This window comes from Narcine bancroftii, chromosome 5, assembly GCF_036971445.1.
Source record: "Narcine bancroftii isolate sNarBan1 chromosome 5, sNarBan1.hap1, whole genome shotgun sequence".
In the NCBI taxonomy this organism is placed as follows: domain Eukaryota; kingdom Metazoa; phylum Chordata; class Chondrichthyes; order Torpediniformes; family Narcinidae; genus Narcine; species Narcine bancroftii.
Window position 1 is genome coordinate 254,720,954 of NC_091473.1, and position 13,134 is coordinate 254,734,087.

General features: G+C 39.9%; 1 protein-coding gene across 2 annotated transcripts in view; it reads left to right on the forward strand.

Moving 5' to 3' along the window:
- The window catches only part of LOC138765237 (ras association domain-containing protein 5-like), a 53,604-nt gene extending 42,197 nt beyond the window's left edge, over positions 1 to 11,407 (forward strand). For both annotated transcript variants that reach the window (XM_069942233.1, XM_069942234.1), the window contains exon 5: positions 5,262 to 11,407. In XM_069942233.1, coding sequence (XP_069798334.1) covers positions 5,262 to 5,411 — 150 coding nt within the window. In that variant the 3' untranslated portion in view covers positions 5,412 to 11,407. The remainder of the gene's footprint in view (positions 1 to 5,261) is intronic.
- The last annotated feature ends 1,727 nt before the right edge of the window (positions 11,408 to 13,134 follow it).

Sequence of the window (13,134 nt, forward strand, 5' to 3'; positions counted from 1 at the left end):
ACTGTCATAAAGGTTAGTTTTATTATAATTTTTGTTCCAGACTTTTTGATGTAAAAGATTTATAAGATTATAAGAGACATGGATCGGGTGGACAGCCAACATCATTTTTCCAGGGCGAGAGTAGCAAACACCAGAGGACATCTGTTCAAAGTGAAGGGAGGAAAGTTTAGGGGAGACATCAAGGGTGAATTTTTTTTACACAGAGTACTTGGTGCCTGGAATGCCTTCCCAGGCATAGTGGTGGAGGCTGGAGCAATAGAGACATTTAAAAGACATTTAGACAGGCACATGGATGTAAGAAAATTAGAGGGTTTTAGGTGTGAGGTAGGGAAGGTTTAGTTTGCTGAGTAGGTTTATATAGGGCAGCACAACATCATGGGCCAAAGGTCTGTACTGTGCTGTGGTGTTGTATGCTTTATGTAATTACTTAAATTTAAATTCCCAAGCTGCCATGATGAGATTCAAATTCAATGGCCAGTTAGCCTGGCTGCTAGGCCAATAATTGAAACACCAAACCACTTGTATCAAACTGAAATAGTTTCTCACTATCTAAATCTTTCATTATTTTGAATTCCTCCATCAAATCTCCCCTCACTTCTCTGCTCTGAGAGCCATCTCAGTCTCTCCACCCTTTCCCTGTGACCTTATTCCTGAATAAACAAGACTCATGCCCCTTATATGAAATGTGATAATCAAAACTGGCTACAACTCCTCAGATGTAGCTGACTTCATATTTTACAAAAGATTCTCAGCTTTGTTCTCTGATGCCAACATTCGTGAGGTCAGAGGTCCTTGTATTTTTTTACTGCTTTCTCATACTGTCCTGCTGCCTTGTCCTATGTGTTCTGCATCCTTCTAGAATTGTGTGCTCATCCCTTTCTTTCTTCCAAGGTATATTGCCACAATACTTTGCCTTAAATTTCAACTGGCCTTTGTCTGCCCATTTCACTCGCCTGTCCATATTCTCTTGAAGTTTGTCGCTTGCCTCCACAATGTCCAATTTCCATCAAAGGGGCCATCCTAAAATTTTCAAATCATGTGGCCTAATTATTCATGTAAACCCAGGAATGATAGGGGCTCCATCGCCATCCCCTTGGGAACTTCTCTCCCTCTAATCAAGGAAACAACCATTGACCATAACTGTGCTTTTCTGTCCTGAGGCCACATTTTATTCATGCTGCCACTGTCCCTTTTACTTCAGTGCATTTAACCTTGTTGACATGTCTATTAAGTTCAAATTTACCAAATGCCTTCAGGATATCTCTACACACTGTATCAAATGCATTAACCCATTATTGACCCTATCTATGACCCTGTCAAACATCTCAAATCAGGTTAAGAAAGTCATATTTTCTTTTACTAATCCACGTTGACTTAGTTCATATTCATCTTAGTGACTATTTTTCCAGTTTATTATTATTATTTTAAAGTCTCCTGTCCCTACGCTGAGCTGACTGGATAACAGTTGCTGGTGTTGCCACAGAACCATAGAATGATACAGCACAAGAACAGCCCCCTTCAGCCTGTCTAGTCTGTGCCAATCCATTTTTCTGCCTCGTCCCATTGACCTGTACCTGATTCATATCCCTCTATACTTCTCCCATCCATGTACATATCCAAATTCTTCTTAAATGTTCAAATTGAGTCTGCATTCACCACTTCAGCTGGCAGCTCGTTCCACACTCACACTACTGACTGTGTGAAGAAGTTCCCCCTCATGTTCCCCTTAAATTCTTCCCCTTTCACTCTTAACCCCTGATCTCTGGTTTGAATATCACCTACCCTCAGTGGAAAAAGCCTTTCTCTATTTACTCTATCTAAACCCCTCATAATTTTAAATATAAAATCTCCCCTTAATCTTCTACATTCCAGGAAATATGAAGTCCAAACCTGTTTAACCTTTCTCTGTTACTGAAGTCCAGGCACATTCTCTGCACTCTTTCTATCTTATTGATGTCTTTCCTGTAGTTCGGTGACCAAAATTGCACACAATTATCCAAACTGGGCCTCACCAAGGTCTTAAACAACTTCAATATAACATCCAAACTCCTGTACTCAATACTTTGATTTATGAAGGCCAATATGCTAAAAGCTCTTTTTACAACCCTGTCTACCTGTGATGCCACTTTCAGGGAATTGTGTATCTGTATTCCCAGATCCCTCTGTTCTACCGCACTCTTCAGTGCCCGACCATTTAACGTGTACGTCCTTTCTTGCTTTGTCCTTCTAAAATGCAACCCCTCACCCTTGTCTGCATTAAATTCCATCTGCCTTTTTCCAGCTGGTCCAGGTCCCTCTGAAGCTTTGAAAACCTTCTTCACTGTCCACAACACCTCTTATCTTAGTGTCATCTGCAAACTTGCTGATCCAATTTACCACATTGTCACCCAGATCATTGATATAGATGACAAACAACAATGGTCCCAGCACCGATCCCTGAGGTACACCACCAGTCACAGGCCTCCAGTCTGAGACACCGTCATCCACAACTACTCTCTGGCTTCTCCCGTCCAGCCATTGTTGAATCCAGTTCACTATTTCACCATGAATACCCAGTGTCTGAACTTTCCTGACACACCTCCCATGCGGGACCTTGACAAAGGTCTTACTAAAATCTAAGCAGACAACATCCACAACATTTCTTTTATCAACGTTCCTGGTAACTTGCTCGAAAAACTCTAGACGATTTGTTAAACCCGATCTACTACACACAAACCTATGTTGACTATCTCTAATCAGTCCTGGGCTATCCCAATACTTGTATATCTGATCTATTAGAACACCTTCTAATAATTTGCCTACTACCTGTACTGAATCAGGGTCACCAGCCTATAATTTCCAGGGTTACTTTTGGAGCCTTTTTTAAATAACAGAACAACGTGAGCTACCCTCCAGTCCTCCAGCACCTCACCTGTGGCCAAGGACATTTTAAATATTTCTGCCAAAGCCCCTACAATTTTTACACTAGCCTCCTTCAAGGTCCAAGGGAATATCTTGTCAGGCCTGGGGATTTATCTACCCTAATTTGCTTTAAGACAGCAACCTCTTTAATCTATTTAGGTTCAGTGACCTCACTGCTTGTTTTCCTTACTTCCCACAACTCTGTGTCTGTTTCCTGAGTGAATATTGTTACAAAAAAAAAGATCTCCCCATCTCTTTTGGCTCCATATATAGCCAACCACTTTCAATTTTGAGGAGACCAATGTTATCCTGCAATTGACAGAGCTGGCCTTGATCACAGGTTTTAAAAAGGAATGTAATTTGTGAAACTATATGCTCCTGCTCTTTCCCTAAATCTAAAGAGGATTAGAAAGATCTGGCCACTATTTTGGCCATTCTTTCCCATCCCTCATCCATCCAAGAAACATCCCATTGGGCATGATGACTAATCTAAGTACTTTTGCTTTACCTCCACTCCTTTGTATTTAATTATAACAATGAAAACTTCTTCCTTGATAAATACAAATGTACATACTCATTTAGTCTCTGCTTTACATCTGTCACTGTACAGTTTGTCTGTGAATGGCCCCAATCTATCTCTTACAACTTTGATACCTATGGAGAACTTTTGGGTATCAGTTTTATGTCAGTGTTTGCTAATTTTTTTGCCCATCTTGTTTGCTTTTTCACTTCCTCCCTGAACTGCTATAGTTAGCCAGGTTTGTCCTTGTATTGTTCCTTGAGCTAAAGCTCAGTAACAAGTCTGAACAGTGGTAGATCATCAAATCCAACTGATGTATGCCAGTGTTTCTGTTCCATATGAGCACACCACAACAGAACTCCCTGCCATTTGCCTTCTTTCAACTCCGTTTGACATTTGCTGATTTGTTTCTTCTCTCACACCAACACTTCTAATTGCAGCAAGTTCCACATTCACAAATCCTCCATTTTTACTGTATTCATAATGTGCAGGGCCCCAGGGCCTGACAAGATATTTCCGCTGTAAGTTTCGATGTTCCTTCCTGTGTAAATGAAGAGAACTGTAGTGGTCCATTTCCCTGTGGAAAAGCATTTTTTTTGTCTTTCTATGGTTCACTGGAGGTTTGTAGAAAAGGGTTTGCAAGTTTCCAGTGCTGTCTGGCTTCCACTATTAAACACAAATTACTTTTAACAGAGTGATTTATATAAAATCATTGCTGCAACCTTGTTTCCTTGCATTGTTACAAAATCCAGTATAACATTATGAACACGTTAACAGTTAAAATTATAAACATCAAAATGGAAGCCTTGTAAGAGCCCAGAAAAGATGCCAGTGGTTGATTTCTGGTCTGCTAATCATGTTTACCTGGGTAACATGCAAAGTTTTCAAATACTTAGGATATATTAGTGGAAATCGAATTTAAATATTGTAATGATGGAATTCAACATAAATCAAATCGATATTGTCTTTCTCGATTAACATCTATTTGAGTGTATTCTTAAAATACTGTGTGATAGTGTCATAGATTGAGTACCAGGTAAGAACAGAACTTGTGATGTTCTGTGAGGTTTTACTGGTGGTGGTGTTGGGTTTCTTTTCTTTGGCTTGGCTTCGCGGACGAAGATTTATAGAGGGGGTAAATGTCCACGTCAGCTGCAGGCTCGTTTGTGGCTGACAAGTCCGATGCGGGACAGGTTAAAAACATGCTAACCACATTTAGTAGTTTTTCAGCAAAAAGGGGAAGAAAATTAATTTTAAGTAATTCTTTTGACATATGTGGGATTTCTAAAGCCAATTCAGTGTTTACACAATAATGGATCCCTGTACATTTATCACATTATCATTCTAACTTTGGCTGAGATATAAAGTGGGAAATATATTGAATCCCTGGGCCATTGATCAAGCATTTCATTCATTTTTCCTTATTTTAATCCAAGATCACTCCAATGACAACCAGCAACATTTTCCCAGGGCGAGAGTACCAAACACCAGAGGGCATGTGTACAAGGTGAAGGGAGCGAAGTTTAGGGGACACGTTAGCGGTTAAAAAAAAATTTTACACAGAGAATTGTGGGGGCCTGGAGTGCCTTGCCAGGATGGTGGTGAAGGCTGAAACATTGGGGACACTTAAGAGACTCTTAGACAGGCATATGGATGGAAGAAAAATAGAGGGTTACAAGATAAGGAAGGGTTTAGTTTTTTTTTGGTAGGAATATAGAGATCAGCATAACATGGAGGGCTGAAGGGCCTGGACTGTGCTGTAATGTACTATATTACAATATATTCAATTTGTGTTTTAGAATGATCCTGTTAACTTTTGGGAACTTTTTAAATTCTGCAGTGGGATGCTTTTAGTGTGCCAGAATTGCAAAATTTCCTCATTATTCTGGAGAAGGAAGAAAAGGAACGGATCCATCAGACCCAGCAGAAGTACATCACCTTTCGTCAAAAGCTGGAGCAGGCCTTGAAGGCAGCTGGCAAACTGGGGTAACTGGATCACAGAGAAACTTAATTGTAAATATCAATCTACCTTTTAGTATTGCTCAGGTCATTTGAGCCGGCTGTCTCAAGGGGCAAGTGCAACAAGGCATGAACAAACATTGCTGGAGATGTAAAATTGCAGCTTTAGCGACAAATTAAGTACATGGCCACCGGAACAGAGCTACGGCTTTGGGCAGACCAAAGGGATTGACACTTTTTACGAATGTGTTTTAATGTCATCCTTCAAATACTGAAGACATTTGCGGACTCATTTTTAAAGTCTATTCAAAGAATACTGTGAATTTAAAAATCTCTTGCCTCTGTGTATTACTTTGCTTCTTTGTGCTCAACATTGCAAGTTATCAGTACATGTCAGAGTGGTAAAAATTGTCATGCAATTCATGGGCTGCGAGAATGCTCAGCGCATTCTGCTGCTGGACACCAAATCTCCATTTGGAGCATCTTTACGAGTCCTCACTGCATGCGATACCAAAATACTTCTTCATTTATATTAAAAAAAATCAATCATTAGTCAAGTGTTGCATGCCTTGAGCACTTCATGTAATTGGATCAAATTTCAACCTGATTCACAAATCTCAATCTATAATTAATTGGCGAATTTAAGGAAGAGAGTTTTATCAGAAGCAGCGATGACCTATCGTTTTAGGGAAAGTATTGAAACATTTAAGGAAGAAACGCATTGTTTTCCATTCCTAATAAATTCCTAGACATACAGAAAATAATTCTTAAAACTAAGGGTAGCAATCTTCCTTGACACTGAATAATTCTACTTTTTTGTTATCAGGAAGTAGTTTGCCATTTGTTTTTCTAGTGACCTGCTGGAATCTGCAGAAGGTAGTGTGCCTTTCCACTTCCTCTCATATTGGGTTGTATGATTTCTTGCAGTTTAATTTAAAAATAAACTTTATGGCGAGGCAGCTTTTTTATTAAGAGTGCGATAGAGGATCCTTTCCTGCGTTTAGGGCCTAGATTTGAATTCAGTCTCTGCTTACGGATTTCAACCTTTTTGCCTGCATTTTTGGATCTTGAGTCAGGGTGTGGTGGCCATTTAAAATCTTTCACTAAGACCAAATGCACTTAGCACAAAATACCCTTTAAGGGACAGAATAGAGAAAGTTTTATAGTGTCGTGGTCTGACAATCTGAGAACAGGCCAGCTTGTCTCTGTGTTTAGTCCCACATGCCCGCTTTAGGTCCAGACCCCTCCAATCCCCTCCCATCCATGGAGTTATCAAAGTTGCCTTTTTGCATAGGTTCTTCTTGATCATTTTTTTCACCACCAGGCAACCTGAGTAGCTTTTAATCTCTTTCCCTGATATGCTTAGTAAAAGTGTTCATGTAATACAAATAAGTTATTTTTCCATTGCTGTTCATTATAAAATCATGTTTTACATTGCAGTTTTATGTTCCCAAATATTTGATACTATTGGTGGGTAGTGGTGCCAAGTGACAACAGTGGGTTGGCAGCCTGATTTAGTCCCTGATTTAATCAGGCTGTTAGGGGGAAAGGTCGTTATCATGCATTTTGTACTACTCCAGAGGCATTTCAGGGCCTGGATAGGGTTTCAGCGGAGCACAACACCTTCTCGTGTCACTCTGTCCTGTTAAATTAGTTATTGTGCTATGAACCTGAATAAGACAGATAGATACATTGTTTCCTTGAAGCACATCTATTCCCAAAACTATACGGTATGTCCCACCTCACTGGGATGTTTGGAACAAGAATGCTTAGTGACCATGCTTTCTGTACTCACCATAGGTTATGAAGTGGTGAGTTTAACTGTTTTGTTTAAGCAGTACTGTTTATGAAACAGTCATTTCTATTTTGGTGCACTTTATGTAGCAAAGATAAAGATACATTTCATGCTTGAGCTCTTCATCAAAGTCTGAGCTAAATACAGACAGGAGGCCAATTCAGGCACCTGCGTAGATTTTGCTCAAACCTTGATGAAGGGTCAAGCATGCAATGTACATTTGCTACATAAAGTGCACCATTTGACCTTCTGAGTTTCTCCAGCGTCGTGTTTTTACTTCATCCACGGAGCCTGCAGTCCTTTCATTTCTAATTCACCTGAAATTATAACAATTTCTAAATTGTAATTTTGAATAAGCTTTCACATTTCCAGGTTTGCTTTTGGGGTGATAAATCATTATTATCCCTTGGTATAATAGGTTGGTTATTTTGCAGAGGGTTTTTTTTCCCAAAAATAAATCCTTACGATCTCAGCAGACAAAACGGAACATGAATCATGGGGCATCAAAATGAGAAATTAGTTAATTTACAGCTTTTCCTTCAAATTAGCTTTTTTAAAAAGGATTAATGCTTCTGTTGATGACGTTCCTTCAGAATCTTCATCTGATGAAACATTCCTGAGTATTTCCTACATTCCCTACTTTTATTTCAGGTTTTCAGTAGGTGCAATGTTTTCAGGTGTCAGAGAATCATGGAGTCATACATCGTGGAAACTGGACCCACACTGACCAAAATGTCCCACCAACACTGTTCCTACCTGCCCACATTTGGCCCATATCTCTCTAAATCCATTCTATCCATGTATCGTCCAATTGTTTTCCTTTTTGAAATTAATCAGCATTCTTTAACAAACTTGCAACAACAGGTTGAAATCTCTGCTCCCAGAGTCCAGCATGTTTGGAATCTGCAGTGCAGATCAACGCTCATTAACTAATTCTAAGATCTAAAATGACTGAAAGATCGGTACTAATCTATAATTAACTACCAGTGCAACTTTGGCAACCTCAGCTAAAAAAAAACACTTCCCATTTAAAGGAAACTTCAGGTAATGGACAATTCCCCCAAACCCCTGTGTCACCATGAGCATGCTTGCTCTTTAAAAGAACAGTTCTGCTCAGAGGAAGATCAGTGGGAGCAATTTCTGTGGTCCAGATTTCCCGACATTTGACACCAAGGATGCTGGACCAGAGATTTCCATCCTGAATTATCAAAGTTTGGAAAGGAAATGACCTTTTTCTTTGGAAAATTATCTGTAACTCCATTATCTATGGAGCTTCTTCCCATAACATTTTTTTTCCTGAATAAATAATGAATACCTTTTTTAAAAATCTTCCTTTTTTATATAAATTCATAATTACTTCTCAGTTGAACTGAGACATTTTCAAGCACAATAAGAACCTGAATGATCAAATTTGTAAGTTATCTTTTTAACTTAAAACAATGTTATAGTCGATTCAAAGATGGCTATAAAAGGATATCATAAGCTAAATTTATATTTCTTGGTGATGAAGGAAGTAAACCGATTCAAACTGTTGGCCTTTATTGAAAACTAGTAAACCATTAGAAAATACAGTACTTTAATTGGAGTTCTGCAGCATGGAAACTGGCCTTTACCCCCATCTTGTCCATGCTGACAAAGGCTAGTCACATTTCGCTGGGTTGTTAGGTCTGCTTTGTTCATGAATGAGTGAGACAAACACCAGGCTGAGTCGAAATCAGGGTTCTTTGTTCTTTATTACCGGATTGTAACACTTGCGACCAACCATGTTAGTCGGAGAATGCATTCTGCTGTTATCAGCAAAATGGTGATTTTTTATACCCTTGGATATGTGCTTAGAACATCATCATATCATTACTTGTCCAATGACTAAAACTGTTGCTATCCTTTCCCTGCTAGCTTCCTGCCTCTCAATCCATCAATGTCTCTCTTATCTTGTAAGTACAAGGATGCATTCACATCTTGTTACAGCCCTGTACATTCCCATCTCATGATGTTTTACCTAACAGGAGTACAAGGACACCTCCCCTTCTTGTTACTGCCCTGTACAGGGTAACTCCCTACACATTCCCATCTCATGATGTTTTACCTTACAGGGTTCAGCCTATATCTGTACATAGTGGACACAAACTGCAGATAAAATGGAAGTCAAGAGATCCACAGTGAAATTTGAAAATAAGCAAGGAATTCAGTCAGTATCTTGGCCAACACTTAGCTCTCAGCCAATGCTAGCCATGACAGATTCTTACCCATGGTTTTACACCAAAGTGATGCTTCAGAAGTAATTAACTGGCTATTAAACAGTGTATGATCCTGAGACCATAAAATAGCAGGTGAATGCAAGTTCTGCCTTTCAGAATCAGCTTGTACTTAAGGAGAAATTGGATACTGTGGGCAACTAGAATAGATCTTTATCCGTGTCTCTTATACTAAAGACAGGCACGATTGGCATAGCAGTTAGCACAACGCTGTTACAGTGCCACTGATCAGGACCAGGGTTTGAATCCTGTGCTGTCTGCAGGAGTTTGTTCATTCTTCCTGTGTCTGCGTGGGTTTTCTCAGAGCCTCCGGTTTCCTCCCACCATTCAAAACGTACCAGAGGTTGTAGGTCAATTGCGTGTAACTAGGTGGCACGGCTCATGGGCCAAAAGGGCCTGTTTATTGTGCTCGATGTCTAAATTTAAAAAAAATTTAAACTCTCTTTGCCAGTCATTCTAACAGTGGAACGCTACTGACGCACCTCCTTGACTTCTGCAGAGAAATGCCCTTTCAATCTATAGGAAGTGCTGCTGCCAGTATTGTTTGAGTACAGTAAATGCATATTGTAAAAATGACAGCAGTAAAGCATTTGCCCTACATGGCAGAGGAACTACAAGTGTGTATATTGTGCATTTTAATTTATTTTATCAACCTTTCTTTGAACTGCAAAACAAATCTATTGAATGGTGATGCTGGACATACTGTTACCCCACAGGAATAATTGATAGTCAAACTTCTTGTTCAGTAACTAACGGGAGAGTGTCTGATTTTTGCAGTTTAGATCAATTAATGAAATTGGCACATTGTATAGACAAACCTAAAGTTTCATTAGAAGGTCTTTAGTTGGCAAAAAACAACATTATCCCTTTTATAAAACATTTAGATTGTGATATATGCAGTGTCCATAATCTTCCTTATTTGGAATTTTCCAAAAGATTTTTGAAATAGATGTATAGTCTTTTTTTAAACAAGTTTTCTTTACTATTGGTTACATGAATTTGTCTCCTGGTATAAAACAGAGGGTGTTATATTAGGAGTGGTACATTTAATTTTCTACAATGTGATGAAATCAGAAAGTGTTATCCATCAAATTCTGTTGGATTTATTTTCAAATATATTTGTACAGAACAAAATAAATCAGAAAGGCAAGAAAGCAAGGTTCTCTTCTGTATTCCTGTCTGTGATGTAAACTGTGCATGAATCTTACTCCAGCAGGGCAAGGTGGCAAATGAACATGACATGGAGTGTTGGGCAGATTGTCTGTGAGGCACTCTGTCTGTCAGGTGCATTTGTCTTACCTTGCTCTCAGGTTTGTCACTGATGTATCTTGCAAACTGTGATTTTTGCTGCCAGAAGCAATTGTCTAAACCAGCCAGTCTCAGCCTTTTTTCTGCTACAGTCCCCTTAGGATTCTGCTCAAAGTTTATGGGCCCCCTTCCCTGTGAAGCACTCAGGTTCAGTTGGTTTCTTCCATTCTTCTCTCCAACCAATGATATAAAATTTTTAAAAATTGATGATTTCTGTCTGTTGCCCCCCACCCAGGGGTGTATGGCCCCTGTTGAGAATGGCTGGTCTAAACCAACATAATGATCCTGTTCAACGTGAAATAAAACCTTGAGAGAAAGGGGAGACCTCAGAAAGGCCATGTAGTCACTTTGTTAATTATCTGATCATTATTAGAATGTCAGGAGACATATGAATTTGCATATCAACGTCATTTCTCTTTGCAACAGCACTGAGGATATCACTGTAAATAAGTCTCTACAGGAAGAAATGGAACCCACAATGTAAATGTTTTAAAAATAATGATCAATGGGATTTCACACTGTAGAGAGAGCAGACATCACTGCTGTCAAGCTGCTAACAGTGAACAGATCCAGGTCCTTTCTGACAGAATTGTAAAAACTGGAAGATGACCCAAGAATTATATTTGATGGTGTTTTTCTTTTAATAAATTTGAATCTTTGAACAAGGTCCCTCAGAAGTCTCAACAGTTCTTTACAGTAAAGTTTTTCTATATTTACACAATGGGACCACAGTTTTATTACTGTCTTGAGGAAGAGTCCTTGCCTTCTCACACTCCAAACTCATCCAGTAGACCAACAAGTCTTAGGATTTGTAGGGAATCAACATATTTCTGCCAACAAGCTTCTTCCATTTCTCTATGTTGTTCTTCTTCTTCTTCCTCTGGGTTGGCCATCTGTTGTTTCCTTGTTTTCTTTTTACTCTCTTCTTTCTTGTTCTCGTTGTTTTCTATGTTCTCCTCCTGTTGCTGTGTTGCAGCTGCCACTCTCAGCTGTGGAGATCGACTCCGCAGCTGTACCCCCCCCCCCCCCCCTCCCGTCAGTGTGGTTTTTTTTCATGTGCGGTTGCGCACTTTTACTCGGCTCCGCGAGCCATTTTTGTAGTCCCGAACTCGGGACTTCCACCGACCTTGGGGAGCGGGCTTCTCTCTCCGCGGTGGGCCTCCTCGGACAGGTAAGGCCTTCACCTTCTTCTTCCGACGTTCTTTCATCTTCTCTTCTTCCCGTTGCTTTCGACTTTTCTCTCTCCGCTGCCATTTTCTTCTCACCTTTACTTTTACTTTGTTTTAATTTTTATTCTTGTACCTTTGTGTTTTGTGCATTTTTTTTCAACTTTTCCGGAGAGGGCTGGAATTCCCTGACCGGCCACTACTCCATCACGTGACTCCTCTTGCCAACAAGCTTCTTAAAGTGCAAAAGTTACCCATACATGCTTGAGCTGTTTCAGATGGCCATGTGATCTAAAATCACATTCAAAATCATTCAAATTATCCTGCCTCTTTTTCCCTGCAACTGGCATCTGCCAGTCCTCTGCTGCTACCGGTCTTGTTTCGCTTCTGCCTGCTTCACCAAGCCTGTGTAGGGTCTCGACCTCACCCCTCCCTTCTTGTCCTCTCTGTACCAGCTCCTGTACTAACCTTCCTCAGTCCTGCTGAGGAGCGTTGGCTCGAAACTTCGACCATTCTTTTTCTTCCACTGAAGCTGTTCATTCTGCTGAGTTCCTTCAGCACATTGACCTCAGATTCCAGCATCTGCAGTCTCCTTGTGTCTCAAAATAATTTATCATCTAAACAAGGTTCCTGGAATGAGAGGAGACAATGTGTGGAGAAGTTGCGGGGAAAAAAAGGGGCTCATTTAAAAGCACATTTCCTTAAAACTAGTATGATAAATACGTTTACATCTGTGATTCTATATAGGTTATTTCTGGAATCGTTCTGGTCTCTCGTACATTGGCAGATTCCTGTGTATAAATTGCTTGGAGCCTGACATGTATCACTCCTGGATTGTGTGTCAACACCCCCAAGGACAAAACACACAAGGTTCCACCCCACTGCGAGCCAAAAATAGTGTCAGGAGCTGCAAGAAGAATTCTCTGAAGAAGTGCCTCAACTGAGATGGTATCTTTGACACAAAATTGTTCTTTCCACAATACACAATCCAATCCAGTCTTCCTGCTAAAGGTCAGCAAGACTACATCCAACTAAAAAACAGCAAGAGCTTTGGGAGCAAATAATGTTCTCACTAAAATTCAGAACCTGGGCAGAGAACTTGTGACACAAAGGACTTAAGAGTCATTGAAATTGTGACCATCTTCAAGATGAAGGTTGTACTCTAATACTGAGGGAAGAAGGGTCCTTGACTTCTGCTGGGGAAAGTTAAATGCCAGCTGCCTCTAGAGA